Source organism: Lotus japonicus, chromosome 2, assembly GCF_012489685.1.
Source record: "Lotus japonicus ecotype B-129 chromosome 2, LjGifu_v1.2".
Lineage (NCBI taxonomy): Eukaryota > Viridiplantae > Streptophyta > Magnoliopsida > Fabales > Fabaceae > Lotus > Lotus japonicus.
Window position 1 is genome coordinate 60122634 of NC_080042.1, and position 18374 is coordinate 60141007.

Sequence of the window (18374 nt, forward strand, 5' to 3'; positions counted from 1 at the left end):
GAGAAATATAATTTATTTTAGTTATTGTTAGTTTTGAAATATTTTTTGAACAAATATTTTAGGGATTGGATAAAGAGAATTTAATAGATTAAGGGTGTGTCGGTGTGAGATGTTATGGAAGAGATTTTTAGAATTTTTTGTAAAAGGGTGAAATTTTAAATCTTTTATTTTGAGTTAGAAAAATGTCAAAAAAAAATAGTTGGCATTTTAAAAATTCTCTTATTTAATAGTGAGTGAGAAAAATTCCAAAAAAACCATTTAATGCTCTATTGAAATTATAAGTGGATAAATAAGTGAACGATTATTTTAAAACATATAGTAACCTTTAACTTTTCATCATACATGTGTGTTGCCCCCATAACTTAAAAGTTCTGGATCCGGTCACTGAGAGTGCTAGCAAAGAGGTTGGATAGAGGATTGGGGATGTAGCATGGAGGTTCTATTTTCCATAGACGTATGTGGAGTATTTGACCCGTTTGTATTCCGATCATTCACCCTTCTTCATTAGGTGTTATATAGATATTGGAGACAAGTAGACTACACCGTCTCATTTTCTTGCAGTCACTTATCCTTCCTTTGAGTATTTGGTTGGTGAAACTTGGAAAAAGGATCTCACGTCTTTGGTGGCTAAGCTACAAAATATGCAGGAAGTTTCTCTAGCTCTCACTAAGAATGTTTTTATCCATTATAGGAAAAAGGATAATGGAGCGGCAATTACGAGGGGCTCAGTAGGAATTTGGTTGGTTCTCAATCGAAGCTCCAATGTGTTTGGAGTAGGCGTTGCAAAAGGAGTATGATGATATTCTCCTTCATGAAGAGTTATTTTGGTAGCCAAAATCACATGAAATCGTGGTGAGGTTTGATGAACGAAACAGGAAATTTATTCACGCACAAACGAGGGTGAGGAGGAAGAGGAACAAGATCCATGGGCTTTTGTAGACGAGGGACTTTGGTGTACATATCCAAAAGTGCTTCAAGAGGAAGCACACAATTTGTTTACTAGCATGTTTTCTATGTGCGTCCAGCTATCTAGACATTGTATTATGGAGAACAAGACCCATCCATACCACATGTAGAGAAGGAGAAGTTCATTTGTCTTGTTTCTATAGAGGAAGTAAGGAGAGCAATTATCACTATACGTCCTTTTAAAGCTATAGGTCATGACGGTTTTCAGAATTATTTCTACAAGTAGTATTGGTACATTATGATAAGGATCTCCACCCTATGGTGTCAAGGTTGTTCATGATAGGAAAATTTGACCTAACTCTATTGGATATTCTAATTGTTCTATTTCTAAAGTGGATAGCCCTATTTATTTCAAGTAGAGCTATTAATACGGGCCAACCCAACCCATACGAGTTGACCTCATCGTGGGTTGGGAAAAAAAACCAAAAATTGTTGAACTTGGCTTGACCTGCCACAGGTTGGCTGGATGACTGATTTGTTTAAGGAAGAAAAATACAAAATGGGAAAATTAGAAGAAACAAATATTGAAAATGTTATAAAAGCTTACCTATGACAAATTTAGTGTGGTGAAAAAATATTGAAAATTTTATAACATAGTTCAAATGTGTAAAGTATAAACCAAATATCCAAAATTAACACAATTTAATAACAATACTAACACATTGCACCAGGGAAGCCTCTTTGTATCTTCCTATGCGTAGTGTCCTTCGTCGGCTTGGTTTGGATGTAGACCTGTGCTGCAAGTTTTGTGGGGTTCTGACGAGATCGTGGACCATGTTTTGATGTCTTGCATTGTCAATAGGAGCTTCTGGTTTGGCTTTCCTATTTCTTTACGACTGGACAATTTCTCCACTTTGAGGGAAATTCTGATTATGTTCCTTAATGTGGCATATCCAAAAGGCATTGCGTTATGGCAAACTGGAGTATATGTGTTATGGGAGGCGATGAACAAGTTGTTGTTTGAGGGCTGAATTTTCTGCTGGGAGAGGGCGATGTAGAGGGTCTCCATGCTTCGTGGCTCGACATCCCACGATCTGCTCTGGACATGGCTGCTACCTGGACGATCTGCTGCGGGGTTGGCTGAAAGTTAATTTCGACGCTTCGATGCATGCTTCTAGCTTCGCTGGGATGGGAATGGTGGTCAGGAATTATGCAAGTGATGTCCTTGCAGTTGTTGTAGAGTGTTATGATGGTGTGTCATCACCGATTCTAGCGGATGCTATGGCCATGCATTGGGCTATGTCCTTCGCGGTCTAGCTGGGTTTTCGCCGCGTTCTCCTTGAAATGGATTGCCTTCAACTTTTCCAACGATGGAAGAAACCTCTGGATGGTGGCTCATATTTTATTTCCATTATTAGAGAGTGTTGTTTATTTATTTCTTTTTTTTGGAGTCTGTTAAACTTTGTTTTGTTCGTCGTAGTGGTAATTATATTGGTGATTTCTTGGCACAAAACGCTTCCGCCAATGCAGGTGTTGTTTGGGATGGGAATGGTGGTCAGGAATTTTGCAACTGAAGTCCTTGCAGTTGTTGTAGAGTGTTATGATGGTGTCTCATCACCGATTCTAGCGGATGATATGGCCATGCATTGGGCTATGCCCTTCGCGGTCTAGCTGGGTTTTCGCCGCGTTCGCCTTGAAATGGATTGCCTTCAACTTTTCCAACGATGGAAGAAACCTCTGGATGGTGGCTCATATTTGATTTCCATTATTAGAGAGTGTTGTTTATTTATTTCTTTTTTTTTGGAGTCTGTTGAACTTTGTTTTGTTCGTCGTAGTGGTAATTATATTGGTGATTTCTTGGCACAAAACGCTTCCACCAATGCAGGTGTTGTTTGGGTGGAGCAGGTTCTGCCGAAAGCGCCTTCATTTGTGAACAATGATATTTTGGCTTCGATGCCGCTGATTTCTTTGATTTAATGCAGTCATTTTTCAAAAAAAAATTGCACCATTCACTTTGTGCAAGTATCTAAATTCAAATTTGAACCTGAAATCTGAAATAGTTTAGCCTAATATCAGAATCCAACATAGTTTATCAACAAATTTTTTAAAAACAAAGTTTGACCCGTGGGCCAACCTACTTGACGTGGTGCTTAAATGAGTCAAGTTAGACTGGCATAAGGTTTATCTAAACTGTATTTTAACCAACCCGACCCGCCTAGTACGGTTAGGCTTGGTTGGCATTCGAGTTGGAGCCCAAATTGACAGCTCTAATTTCAAGTAATAAAGGCCAATTAGCTTACGTAATGTTGTTGTTATAAATTCATTAAAAAAAATGGTTGCAATCAAGTTTCGACCTTCGCTTAATGATCTCGTGCGGGCCACTTTAGGGTAGCTTCGAATGCGGGGAAAGGAATGAAGGATAATATTATTCTGGATTATGAGGTCTAGCATACTATACACTTGCATAAAATGGTTGGAGGTTTATTGGCACTGGAAATTGTTATGGAGAAGATGTTTGACAGAGTTGGCTTAGTGAGAAAATCCCTCGTTCGTTTGGGGAGAAGATTATCCATATTCGTGACATGTTGGCCAGAGATTGGATCGTCATCTTCTCTCATATTTCTCATGAGCTAAATCTAGATGTAGATGCTTTGCCTATTCAGGCGCCTAGATATCTGGGTTCTTAGCGGATATAGAAGTTTCACCTCTCGAATTTAATCTTCCGAGTATAACCAAATATATATATATATATATATATATATATATGATATTGTTTTTATAAAATTAATTATTATTATTATAAATTTATCATCAATTTTTTCCATTTATTATTTCAATAATATAAATTATTTCTATTGAAATTAAATTAACCATGTTTATATTACTCATTAGTGCTTCGTCAATTTTACCATGTTTATGTTATAAATATCATATATTAATTTATAAATTTAACTCAAATGATAATTAATTTTTAATTATTGTGTCGTCTAGTCAATTTTGTTAATATTTTAATATAAAATACTTTATTTGATAAATAAAATCTAATGATTCATACTATCATTTTCATAATATTTTATTTATTAACCTCAAGGTCTAGTGGAGCATGACAGATGACAGATCGCAAGTTCGAACCCCCGCTGTCTTCTAGGGGTGAGGTTAAATTTAAGTCATATGTAAGTGATTTTTGAGTCGGACAACTTTTCCAGCCTTGGACCGGGACATCATCCCCTCACTCTAAATTATTTGTAACCAATTTTTTATTTTTAATAATTAGATTTTTATTTTTTTTCAATTGATAACAATTAATGTTGAAGTATTTTTAATATTTCATAATTAATTTAGATAATATTAATTATTATTAAATGTAATTCGAATACTTAAACTCAATTCCCTAAATGGTTTAATACTAATATACAATTTTATCTTTTTGATTGAATATTAACGTTATGATATATGTATTTTGGTATTTAATTTTTTAATATTTTAATATTTATAATATAAAATATATTTTAATGAATTTAACTTTTTTGACTTTTTCTTAACTTTTTTTGAAATTCGACTTTTTTTTCATTAATGCCTCATACACACATATATATGGCCCAAGAAAATGGATACATACATCATTCTCATTAGAGTTTATAAGATAAACAAAAACTCAGAAGTACTCCCATAAAATTAGTGATTCGGTCTAGTATTGTTAAGTGCTATCACTATTTTTTGAAAGTGTTAAGTGCTATCTCTAGGTTGTGCATAGTAGTACTTCTAGTGGTGGTGTTTTCTATCCTTTTTCTTTCAACAATGGATTTGAAAGTAATAACTCTCTGTTACATTCTTCCCTTATTATTTTTGGTATCTTCAGCGGAAGATGTGACTCTTAGCGTGAGAGGGGTGACAAATATTGCTACGACAGATGAAAATTTTATATGTGCAACCTTAGATTGGTGGCCTTCTAACAAGTGTGATTACAACCAATGTCCATGGGGTCAAGCTGGCATTCTCAATCTGGTGTTTATTTTTATTTGATAACTCAATCTGTTTTTTTCCATTAATATCCATGCATAGTTTGATCATAAGAGTAACTATCTCATGTTATGTTTATGCAACGTTTGCAGGACTTGGGAAACAAGATTTTATCAAATGCTATTAAGGGTATGTTTTCTATTTCTTAAGTGAAATCATAGTCAATAGAAAATTTTCATGCAGAAAAAAAGGTTATTAGCCTTTGTAGGTTGTTCTAAAGATTAGAAAAATTGTTTGAAAAATCTGGTTATTTAATTTGTTACCTGCAATTCTTATCTCCATGGGGAGGCAACAACAAGAATATATTATGTTTGAATACCCGTTTGCATCAGTGCATATGTACATTAACACTCACTTTGAAACAAAAAGTGAACATACTTTTCTCATGGATTGTGATGAAAGTCCATTCATATTACACTCAATTGTTATCCTACACACTAATTATCATTCGGATATCTAATTTCTGGCTAAATTTTGGCAGCATTTAATCCCCTGAGAATCAGATTAGGCGGTTCACTACAAGATCAGATTATTTATCTGTTTGGGAAACAAAAGAAATGCCCCAATATTAGAAAGAAAGATGATGGTCTATTTGGTTTCAGCAAAGGCTGCCTTCCCAGGAAGAGATGGGATGAATTAAATGATTTTTTAAACAAAACTGGGTACGACTTTCCCTTCCTTATCTCAATATCACTATGCATGTACAATGTTAGCACAACTACCTCAACTGTCTTTTTCTTTTCTATTTTGCAGAGTGAAATTCACTTTCAGCCTGAATGCCCTCATTGGAAAGCATAACACAAAGGAGGACAAGTTGAACTGGGTGGGGAAATGGAACCCAACAAATGCCATAAGTCTCATGAAATACACAGTTTCAAAAGGATACCAAATAGACTCATATGAATTAGGTAGCTAAAATATTTTATTTTGTAGTTTTGAATTACAAATTCATAGTTTTTTTTTTTTAAATTGATGTCATGCACTATGAATTATCATGTTTAATCTTATGTTATTAGGAAATGAGCTATGCTCTGAAGGGGTATCTGCTAGAATAGGCAGTGTTCAATATGCTAAAGATATCACTAAGCTCAGACGTATAGTGAATCGACTATACCCAAATCCTAAGTCAAGGCCAAAGGTGTTAGGCCCTGCTGGTTTCTATGGTAAAGAGTGGTTTGAAAACTTCTTACAGAATGTAGGACCTGGTGTGGTTGATGGAGTGACCCACCACATTTACAACCTTGGTGCTGGTATGTATGGATTCTACTTTCTAGGCTTTTCCAATAACATGCCATTATGCAATTGATTGTTGAATAGGGATTGGTTTCTAAGAAAGTTATCATAAATCAATGCAGGTGTTGATAAAACTCTAATCAACAAAGTTCAGGATCCATATTTCTTGAGCCAAATCACTCAAACTTTCAAAGATGTCTCCGTAGCGGTCGAGGAATTCGCGCCATGGGCAGGACCATGGGTTGGGGAGTCCGGTGGAGCCTATAACAGTGGTGGAAAAGATGTGTCACATACTTTCGTTAATGGATTTTGGTCAGCCTAAATCTCCTAGTGAATTGATCTTTTTCCTTCCCCTTTCAGGATTGCAATTGACATGTCAATGTATTTTGAATGAATAACTAGGTACTTGGACCAGCTTGGAATGACATCAACCTTCAACCATAAGGTTTATTGCAGACAAACTCTGATTGGTGGAAACTATGCTTTGCTAAACACCTCAACCTTCATTCCTAACCCAGATTATTATGGGTAAGTGTCTGTCTTTTATATATTATTCATAAAAGCGAGACAAAAGTGAATGTTTGGAAATCCTTTTATAACTGATTATAAGTTAAAATCAATTTTGAATTTTGAGGTGAAGCTTCCGTGAGCAGCTTTTTGATGCCATAATTGATTCTGGAAAAAATAAGTTGATCCAAACATGTTATAAGTGATGAAAATCTTATGAACATACCTTTTGAACATAGCTCTTTATGTCATCTCAAATTTGAAAGGTGAAGCTTCCGTGAATAGCTTCTAGATGCCAGAATTGATTTTGTTTGATCGAAATATGCTATAAGTGATGAAAAATCTTTTTCTCCAACTAACATGCCTTTTGAACAGAGCTCTTTTGTGGCATCGGCTAATGGGAAGCAATGTGCTATCTGTATCTCATGAAGGGTCTCCATATTTGCGTGCATATGCTCATTGTTCTAAGAAAAGAGTAAGCTTATTCTTATCATGATTTGGTCTTTCTTTCTTTCTTTCTTTCTTTTGTAAGTATGAAGGTTGAACTTCAGTTCTCTTTTAGGGTTTAACCACATTGATCCCTTGGTGTTCTTAAAATTTCTTTTTCTTTTTTTGTCTCAATGATCCATCTATATGTACCTTATGTTCCTAATAATCATGGTCATTTGAATCACTAGCTAATGCCTAATTCTTTGGTATAATTCTTTTCAGCCTGGTATCACTGTGCTCCTCATAAACATGTCCAACTCCACCTTCAATGTCTCCATTGTTAATGACATGAATATGTACCCGCCGGAGGACACAAATGAAGGAATTGTACTAACAAGTATTCCAATCAGCTCAACTGATACACAAATTAGGGAAGAGTATCACTTGACACCCAAAGATGGAAACATTCAAAGTGATGCGGTGTTGTTGAATGGAACTCCACTGAAGCTGACCAAGTCATTGGACATCCCAGAAATGAAACCACTGCTAGTTGATGATCCATCATCTTCTCCAATCAAAGTAGGGTCTCATTCAATCGTGTTTGTACACCTCAAGAGCTTCAATGCACCAGCATGTGCTAATTCCAGTTAGTTAGCATATATGCAAATCAACAACAAATTATTTCCTTTATGTTTTTCCTAGGCCATTTAATTATTCCTTTTATATTTGGTACCTTATATGCATATTTTTGCTGGTGTTCTTCACTAGTTTTATAATTCATATGCTTGAATAAATGTTTTATTTAAATTAGTTCATCGTCATAAACAATTATTTCAAATTATAAATATTTCCGGTTGAAGTATGCAGTATCTCTTTGCATCCACCCCATCCTCCCTCTATGCCTCCATTGCAACCACTTTTACATGGAAAACCACATGCTTTTTGCATGCCAAAAAATTTCAGATGACATCAGTATCACCTTTATTTCTATTTTATAAGTTGTTAGTCATTTTAAATTTTTTTTATTCTAATGTTGATTATTTATTGTTTTTTTTTTATTTCCTTTGAGTTATGTTTTGTTTGTCATACTGGGGACATTGTAACGAATTTTCTTCTCGGAACGCCACAGTTTTCCCAGTATCATTTGGATTATGGAGGTTCCCTGGAATTCCATGCTTTTGTCATGAATGATGTAATGGCCTCTTAGGCCTGTTTTTTTTTTTTTTTGAACGACTCTAGGCCTGCTTAATTTCTCTTGAATATTCAGTTCTAAAAAAATTTGTAGGTGACAATTTTTTAATTTTAGTGTCAGGTAAAGAGAGAACTAAAGAAGCCCAACAAAAAATAATGTTTTTGGTTGAGTGATTAAAAAAAGTTTTGGCTGGGAAAATTCGGAAATCCTATACTATATACTATTTTTGAAACAAAAAAGTTTCAACTCCGACAAGTGTCACCCCCTCATTCTTTGTCTTTCTTTATAAATTTTCTCTTTCATACTATAACTAGTATGTATACCCGTGCCGATGCACGGGCACATTTCTGAGTATATAATAAATTGTTTTTAATATATAGAATTATTTGTTTGATTTATTTGTAAAAATATAATAATATAATAAATTGTATGATTTTTTTTTTTTTTTCGTTTTTCTTATCTCCAAATAAGTCTACAAAATTTATAACTTATAAAATTTGATAGAAAATATGTATTACATATTAAATCACATTATCATTGTTTAGGGGGTTTTGGGTTTGATGTAAGTTGTATTTATTTTGGTTCGGTGTTACCCTCTTCATGAGAGTTTTGTTCTCATGTAGATTTCTTATTCAATCATAATTTCAGCTTTCAAAAAAAAATCATTGTGATTTCCTAAACTCTAACTAAATACGTATGAGTATTCAAAATTGAAGGGATGCAATAATAATTCTCTTGAACTCAGACTCTCTCTTTTGGGTTCCACCCTTTTTCAAGGTGCACTCAGACTCTCTCCTTGGATTCCAAACCAATTCACAGTAAAATCTCTTGTTTTTCTTAACTCGCAAAACAAAGTTGTAATGTTTCTGTATATCTACTCCTAAAAATATTTAAAAAGTCTAGAAAAAGTTTAAAAATTATATTAAAACATTTTCTATTAGATTCAATTTGAAGGTATCTTCATGCTAAATATTCCTCTTCGTATCTCCCTTTTTTATGTAACCTAAACATCATCAATCAATCTCTCTCTCTCTCTCTCTCTCTCTCTCTCTCTCTCTCTCTCTCTCTCTCTCTCTCTCTCTCTCTCTCTCTCTCTCTCTCTCTCTCTCTCTTTCTCTCTCTCTCTCTAAAATTTGTTTATAATATATGGATTTTTTTATATAAGTAATAAATAAATAAAAATATAATTTTATGTTTAATTAATATGATTACGATATAAAAAATTAATAATAATAAATTACAATATTTTTTGTTTTTTTTATTTCGTTTTACCTATCTCTAAATAATTCTACACAATTTATAACATGTAAAAGATGTGATATTTTTTGGTACATCGGACTGATAAATTGCACTATCTAGGAATTGATCCTTGGACCTCTCTCACTCAACCCATAAAATTATCATAAAATTTGTTTTTTTTTTTAATTGGAAATATTTTAATGAAAACGTTCTTCCCCGTCGAATCCCTATTTTCACAATCAAATTAAAATGGTTATGTATATCTATTCTTAAAATTAATTAAAAGTCTGTTAAAATTACTAAAATTAAATTAAAACATTTTATATTAGTTTCAACTTGAAAGTATTTTCGTGCAAAATGTTCCTCATGTAGAAGCTTTTTACAATATAATTAATAAATATAAACTAAATATGTTTACTTTTCTGTAATTCCCCGTGGGAGCCCTATATTCACAATAAAAATTAAAATACTTTTGTAGATCTACTTTTAAATTATGTAAAAAGTATGAGAAAAATACTAAAATTACAACAAAACATTTTCTATGAGTTTCAACTTAAAAGTATTTTCATGCAAAATTTTCCTCATATAAGAGTTTTTTACTATATAATTAATAAATATAGACTAAATATGTTTATCTTTCTATTATTCCTTGTGGGAGTCCTACATTCACAATCAAATTTTAATGCTTATGTATATCTACTCTTAAATTATGTAAAAAGTATGGAAAAAGTACTAAAATTAAAACAAAACATTTTCTAGTAGTTTCAACTTGAAAGCATTTTCACGCAAAATCTTCCTCATGTAGGACTTTTTTACTATATAATTAATAAATATAGACTAAATATGTTTATTTTTCTCTAATTCCCTGTGGGAGCCCTATATTCAAAATCAAATTATAATGCTTATCTACTCTCAAATTAATTAAAAAGTATGAGAAAGTACTAAAATTATAACAAAACATTTTCTATTAGTTCTAACTTGATAGCATATTCATGCAAAATGTCCCTCCGCGTATGAAATTTTTTTATGAAGCATTTTTTAGAAAGCTCTTTAATATGTAACTTATACATAAAAATATAAGCTATATATGTTCATTTATTCCAATGCTCTCAAAATTTCATATATATATATATATATAAATATACAGGAGATGTTGTTATGGGAGGAGACTTTAATGCTGTTTTGAAAGAGGAAGATAGAAGCGGGGGAGGAGCCTTATCACTTGGGGATATAGCTTTCCGGCAATTTGTGACAGATTCGGGATTGGTGGACTTACCTATGCTGAGGGGGCGTTTCACATGGTCCTCAACAAGGAATGATGGATTGGGGAGCAGACTAGACCGATGGCTGGTTTCTGAGAATACTATAATCCGTGAGAATGAAGTTACTCAATACGCTTTGCCGTGGGGTTCTTCGGATCATCGAGCTGTGGCATTGTCTTTTGGAGCAGCAGATTTCGGTCCAAAGCCATTTACCTTCTTTAATCATTGGCTGCAAGAAGAGGGATTTTATGAACTGGTGGAAAATTGGTGGAAATCTCCAGTGGTGGAAGGGTGGGGAGGTTTCGTCCTAATGAAGAAATTATCGAATCTGAAAGTGAAGATCAAGGAATGGCGTAAAGCTAAAGGGATCTGGGGAATACAACGTATTCGCGAGTTGGAGGAAAAGGTACAGGTGGTAATGGAAAGGATTGAGATGGAAGGCTCTTCTGAAGCATTAAGGGCAGAGAGGGTAAGCACTATGACAGAATTGTGGAAAGAATATAGAGCAGAAGAGGCGGCTTGGATCCAAAAGTCGAGACTGCATTGGGCAAAGGAGGGTGATAGAAACACACGGTTCTATCATAGGGTATGCAAGACAAGAACAGCAAAGAAAAGCATCAAACAACTTCGACAGGGAAGTGAGATTCTTGAGGAGCCTTTGCAAATAAAACAAGCTGTGAAATCTCATTTCGAGAGCTTCTTTGCTCATCAGACCTTTGTGCGTCCAAGGGTGCACTGTCCTAACTTGGCAACGATGGATGTAGAGTCTAACCTGTTCCTAGAGGCGGAATTTACTGCCGAGGAGATCTTGGAAGCAATTAAGAGTTGTGACGCTGCCAAGGCACCGGGGCCTGATGGATTCACTATGGCTTTCTTCAAGCAATTTTGGATGGTGATTAAGGACGACTTAATGAGATTTTTCGCAGAATTTCACATGAATGGAAAATTGGTTAAGGGGCTAAATGCGGCTTTCATTGCTCTTATTCCGAAAGGTAACAACCAGGAATCGTTGGGTGATTATAGACCAATCAGCCTCATTGGCGGAGTCTATAAACTCTTGGCCAAAGTTCTAGCAAACAGGTTGAGGGAAATCATGCCAGCTCTACTCACATCAAATCAGTTCGCTTTTACAAAGGGAAGGCAAATTGTGGATTGTTGCTTAATTGCTCATGAGGTGGTTGATACACTGAAAAGGAAGGAGGGGGGTGGTTTCCTAATGAAGGTAGATTTTGCAAAAGCATATGATAATATAGACTGGGGATTTTTACAGGATATGCTAAAGGAAATGGGGTTTGGGGATAAATGGCGTGGATGGATTCAGAGTTGCGTGTCAACAGCAACACTAGCAGTTTTAGTGAATGGATCACCGACAGAATTCTTTCAAATCCAGAAAGGCTTGAGACAAGGAGACCCGTTGTCCCCACTGTTGTTTAACTTGTGTGTCAATGCTATGTCTTGCATGCTAAATCAGTTACTGGTGGGAGATTTCCCGAGCGGCGTTAATATAGGAGGTGACTTAATCATCAATCACCTTCAGTTCGCAGATGATGCGTTATTGTTCTGTGAATGCGATTTGCAGCAAGTGAGGAGAATAACAATGGTAATGGAAGTCTTCTTGGTAGCCTCGGGACTCAAAGTCAATTTTCAAAAATCATCCTTGATTGGGGTGAACGTCTCCAGTGATTTAGAGATCCAGGCTGCAAGCGTGCTGAGCTTCAATAGAGATCAATTGCCTATAGTTTATCTTGGGCTGCCACTTGGGGGGCGACCAAGGAGGGTGAGCTTCTGGAAACCTGTGCTGGACACCATGTCTACTCGACTGGCAAGTTGGAACTCAAAATTCCTTTCTATGAGTGGTCGAGTCGTGATGCTTAGAGCGGTGATCAGCGCTATACCTCTATATTATATGTCGGTTTTTAAGGCTCCGCTTGGTGTTATTAAGGAGATGGAGGTAATGATGAGGCGGTTTTTGTGGGGGGGTTCAGGAGATGTAAGGAAAATATCATGGGTGGCTTGGGAGATTATATGCAAAAGTCAGAGGTTTGGGGGTTTGGGAATAGGCTTTCTAGGGTGGAAAAATAAAGCACTACTACTTAAGTGGATGTGGAGGTTTGGGAGGGAGAAAGGAGCTCTATGGAGAAGGATAATCTGTCTGAAATATGGGTTGAACCTGAACTGCATAATGCCTCATTTTGAGGGGTTGAGGTTGAACGCTGGGTCCTCCATAGTGCAAGACTTATGGGTGTTATGGAGAGAACAAAGTCCAGTGGTTTCTGAATTCGTGAACGGTTTGGCTTGCAGAATTGGAGACGGACAGGGCGTGAGATTCTGGACTGATGTTTGGTGTGGGGAGGTGTCATTGCAGATTGCATATCCGAGGGTCTTTGCTGTGTCATCTAACAAACAAGCCTTGGTAGCAGAAGTGGGGCGTAGTAATGGAAATCAGTGGATATGGGAGCTTGATTTTCGAAGGTCTTTTTTTGATTGGGAACTGGAGCAATATAATAGCTTCTTCCAGCATATTCAATCAATGATATACAAGCATGGACCTGATAAATTACTATGGAGAGGTGATACAATGGGCGAATTTTCGGTGAAAGCGTTGTGTGGTTGTTTGGAAGAAAAGCTATTTAGTGAGGAAGGTTGGGTGGTGTCAACTATGATACGTAAATTGGTGCCTGCAAAAGTTTCAACTTTTATGTGGCAATTGGAAAAGGACAGGGTGGCGTCAAAGGACAATCTTTTGGTTAGAGGGATTAGTCTCCCGGATGAGGGGCTTTGTGGAGTGTGCTGTTCTGCCATAGAGTCCTCATCACATCTTTTTCTTCATTGTCCACAGATTTGGGGTTTCTGGTGCAAAATTCTTCAGAGGGAAGGGATTCTATGGGTAGTACCTCAAACGATGACAGCTCTTTTGAGCATATGGACAGAATTGAGGATTGCTGCAGATTGTGTGATGTGGGATATGATCCCTTACGCGTTATGCTGGTCAATTTGGCTGGAAAGGAATGGGATGATATTCAGTGACAAGGGGTTCAGTGCTGACTCAGTGTGGGATATGCATTATACTCGCATTGCGTGGTGGGTTAAATCCTGGTGGTGGAAGTGCCCGTACAATGCTATGCAATTTGCAACAGGTTTTCAGCACATTATGCTTCCAAAGAAAAATAAAGATCGGAGAGAACAACAATGGGAGCCACCGGAAGAGCCGATTCTTAAATTTAATGTTGACGGCTCAGCATTGGGGAGACCGGGAAAGAGTGGGGTGGGGGGTGTGTTGAGAAATTGTCGTGGTGAAGCTATTGGTTTCTTTGCCTTGGAGACGGGGATCATGTGGGCTTATGAAGCGGAAGTCTGTGCTATTTACCATGCTCTGGTATTCTGCAAGCAGTTCAATTTCTCATCAATAATTATAGAGAGTGATTGTAAGGTGGCGGTAGGGTGGGTACAAAATGGAGGCAAAAGGCCCTGGCGATTGCTTCCATTGCTGGACAGAATTGATATTATGCTATCTGAGGTGAATTGCAAGGAAATAAAACATGTGCTGCGTGAGGCAAATGACGTGGCAGATTTTTTGGCTAAAAGTGGCCGGGATGGGGTGGTCGTGCTTTGGCAGGCTTGTGATTGATTAAGGGGTGGGGTGAGTGGCTACTGATGGCATTGGAGTCAATGTGGTCTGTCCTGTTTAATCTGGTATATGGTATTCTGCTAAGCTGATATGATTTCTCAAGACTAGCAAGGTGCTGTTATTATGTGGACCAATGTAGATTGATAGTGGAGATGCTTCAGTAATGGTACTTCTTTACAGGATGGAAATGTTATGTATTGGTTAACTTTCATGTGTTCGTGTGGATGGGGATTGGTTTTTTCATGCTGGGAAGTAGCTTATTTTAAGGGTCTGTGTACTGGTTATATTTTAAGGGTCTGTGTACTGGTTATATTTTAAGGTGGTATTTGGAGTTGGCTATGTAAGTAGTATAGTGTCTTGTATACTCTTTTCCCTACCCGAGGTTTTTATCCCACAATGGGTTTTTCCTTAGGAGGTTTTAACGAGGCACAAACGCTATTCGGGTTTTTGGGTGCTCTTGGTTGGTGTGTTCAAATGCCTTTTTCATGAGCGGATTGTTCTCATGTTTCATTTGCTATTAATAATATTCATCTTTTGTTGACAAAAATAAATAAATGTTCTTCCCTGTGAGATCTATATTTTCACAATCAAATTAAAATGGTTTTTTATATCTACTCTTAAAATTATTTAGAAGTATGGAAAAAGTACTAAAATTTTATTAGAACATTTTCTATTAGTTTCAATTTAAAGTATTTTCACGCAAAATGTTCCTCATGTAGGAGTTTTTTACTATATAATTAATAAGTATAGACTAAATATGTTTATTCTTCTCTAATTCCACGTGGGAGCCATATATTCACAATCAAATTATAGTGTTTATATATATATATACTCCTAAATTAATTAAAAATTTTGGGAAAAGGAAAAAATTAAATTAAACCATATTTTCTATTAATTCCAACTTCAAAGTATTTTCATGTAAAAATTTCCTACGCGTATGAGCTATTTAATATGTAATTTAAACATAAATAAATAAAAGGTACATATAATACATTTAACTTTAAACTTATGAAAAAAAACTAAAATTATATCAAAGTGCATTGTTTGTTATTTTCAAATTGAAAATATTTTAATATAAATTTTCTTCCGCGTGGAATCTCTACTTTCACAATGAAACTAAAATGGTTATGTATATCCACTTTTGAAATTAATTAAAAGTTTGGAAATATTACTAAAATTATATTCAAATATGTTCTATTATTTTCAACTTGACAGTATTTTCATGCAAAATGTTCCTCATGTAGGAGCTTTTTACTATATAATGAATAAATATAGAGTAAATATGTTTATTTTTCTCTCATTTCTCGTGAGAGCCCTACAATCACAATCAAATTATAATGCTTATGTATATCTACTCTTAAATTATTTAAAAAACGTATGAAAAGTTACTAAAATTATATTAAAACATTTTATATTCTAAAAAACTTGATAGTATTTTCATGCAAAATGTTCTTCATGTATGAGCTTTTTATTATATAATTAATAAATATAGACTAAATATGTTTATTCTACTCTAATTTCCCGTGAGAGTCCTATATTCACAATCAAATTATAATGCTTTTGTATACCTACTCTTAAATTATTTTAAAAGGAATGAAAAATTACTAAAATTATATTAAAAAATTCTCTATTAGTTTCATCTTGAAAGTATTTTCATGCAAATTGTTCCTCATGTAGGAGTTTTTTACTATATAATTAATAAATATATACTAAATATGTTTATTCTTCTCTAATTCCTTGTGGGAGCCCTATATTCACAATCAAATTATAATGCTTTTGTAAATCTACTATTAAGTTATTTAAAAAGTTTGGGAAAAGTACTAAAATTAAATTAAAACATATTTTCTATTAATTTCAACTTGAAACTATTTTCATGTAAAATGTTCATCCTTGTATGAGCTTTAAGTAGCTTACACAAATAAATATAGACCATATTATTTGTTAATTTATTCCACTCCCCCGTGTGAAAAATTTTTAATATCAAAATTTTATATTTTTATATATATTTACTTCTAAACTTCTTAAAAAAAATTATAATATTGATAAAAAAAAATTTGTTATTTTAATTCAGAAATATTTTAGTGTTAATGTTCTTCTCCGTGAGATCCCTAATTTGACAATCAGATTGCAATGCTTTTGTATTTAAAAAGTAACATTAAAAAATATTTTCTATTTCTTTATATATGATTCGAATAGAACTATTTTCAAAGTAATATGGAAGTACTGAGTAACAACATAAATTAATCTTCCTAATAGGAGTTAATTTATCAAGAAAAAAAATCTTTTAGTACCCGTGGAAGCTCTAATTTTACCTTCTAATTTATGTTACTTTTAATATATTTCCTTCTAAAACTATTTTAATTCTTTTGAAAATAGTAATGAATAATTATAACAATTCTTTACGATATATATAATTTTTATCCTAAAAACACTTTCTGATAAAATAAATTTGTGGAATCTCTCTTCAATACTTTTCTCTAATTTCTATTTCCAGTTTTAGGTCTTATTGTTACATTTGAATATTAACTATAAAATTATATATGATTTGAATAGAACAATTTTCAAAGTAATGTACGTGGAAGTACCAAGCAACAATATAAAGCAGCATCTGTGAAACTTGGAAGTACCAACCACCTCTAGCATGAGAAAAAAGTAAGAGCCTTAACCTTGTCCCGAAAAGCCATATAATTTTAATTAACTTTTCAATACAAACTAAGAAAATAAAATCTTGATAATCAAATCTTATGTCTAATATGCATATTTTGTCTTTAGTGTCATGAAATCTTCAAACTTCGATGTGCTTATCCCAAGACTTTCCTTCCATATTCTGTAAAAAAATGTAGTGAGAAATTATAGCATAGTCAATCGCTCAAAATGTAAAAAATTTAAAAACTACAGGGGTTCAAATATGTTCTCATCAGAAGCTAATTCCAATAATTAATGATCATAATCAGGAAAGAAACCCACCATAATCAAGTTACAAACCAACCACTACGTACATCACAATGCTTAGTTATGTCACGTTACTGACAGAGTATGTCTCATTCCTTTTTAGATTCTAATAAGCTTGTTGATGCATTCTTACCTTACACTTGAATATTTCTCATAGACTTCTTTTGTGAAATGAAAGTTAGGAAGTTGGAATTAAACCACCATATAAAAGTTCAAAGTTTTCAAGATGCTCCACAATGAATGGGTTTAACAGGTTAATTCTTCCTAATTTCATCTGAACCATCTTAAAATTCTTAATAGTTCCTGAACGAAACCATAAGGAGCTATTGTTAGTGAGAAAATGGGCAAGAATAAAATTGAACAAAGAGATAATGTCAATCTTCTTTTAGAGTGCATCAATCGTGAAGAGCTGTAGAAATTTAGAAGAGTAACTATGTTGGATAATGAATGAGTGAGCAAACTAATGAAATACAATACATACACGCTCACAAACCTGTTCCTGAAGTTCTGATTCTGCATTATTTAGCACCCTACATCATCATTAGATAAAGGAGAACAACATAATAGCTTTCAGAGTTTCAACAACCATACTACAAACACAATACAAACACGCTCACAAACGATTAAAAGGCGCATGACAAAATTTAAGAACTCACACAGGAGAGAAGCAGAGTTGTGAAAATCATGTGGCTGAACCAATCCTCTTCAATTCCTGTCAAGAAAAATTAAAAAAATGTCAAGAAAGAAATAAAATACTGATGAACCCTAATTTCCATGAAGTGTGAAGGCTCAACTCGATTTTGGTTCTCTTCAAGAACCAAGCATGAAATGGGCCGAGATATAGAAAAAGAAGAAGGTTGCTCACAAAAGGAGAAAATGTATAGCAGGGCAAACAATTATAAGAGAAAAAAACAATGCAGAGAAGAAAAACTGAAAAAGTGAAGCAATAGAGAAGAGAGAAGAGAACACATACGTTTTTATAATCTCAGTTGATTGAGTCATCTGA

The 18374-nt window shown here is 34.3% G+C and overlaps 1 protein-coding gene across 1 annotated transcript; it reads left to right on the top strand.

Moving 5' to 3' along the window:
- Positions 1-4605: 4605 nt before the first annotated feature.
- LOC130738613 (heparanase-like protein 1) lies at positions 4606-8072 on the top strand. The gene is made up of 9 exons (XM_057590681.1): positions 4606-4911; positions 5019-5055; positions 5408-5588; positions 5680-5834; positions 5943-6176; positions 6282-6471; positions 6562-6687; positions 7042-7141; positions 7378-8072. Exons 1-9 carry the CDS (start codon positions 4705-4707, stop codon positions 7744-7746), a joined length of 1599 nt encoding a protein of 532 aa, XP_057446664.1. The 5' UTR covers positions 4606-4704; the 3' UTR covers positions 7747-8072.
- Positions 8073-18374: the final 10302 nt, after the last annotated feature.

Coding starts and splice junctions, on each gene's coding strand:
- LOC130738613 (XM_057590681.1), top strand. CDS start 4,705: ATGGATTTGAAAGTAATAACTCTCTGTTACATTCTTCCCTTATTATTT. Junction 4,912..5,018: donor AAGCTGGCATTCTCAATCTG/GTGTTTATTTTT, acceptor CAACGTTTGCAG/GACTTGGGAAACAAGATTTT. Junction 7,142..7,377: donor CTCATTGTTCTAAGAAAAGA/GTAAGCTTATTC, acceptor AATTCTTTTCAG/CCTGGTATCACTGTGCTCCT.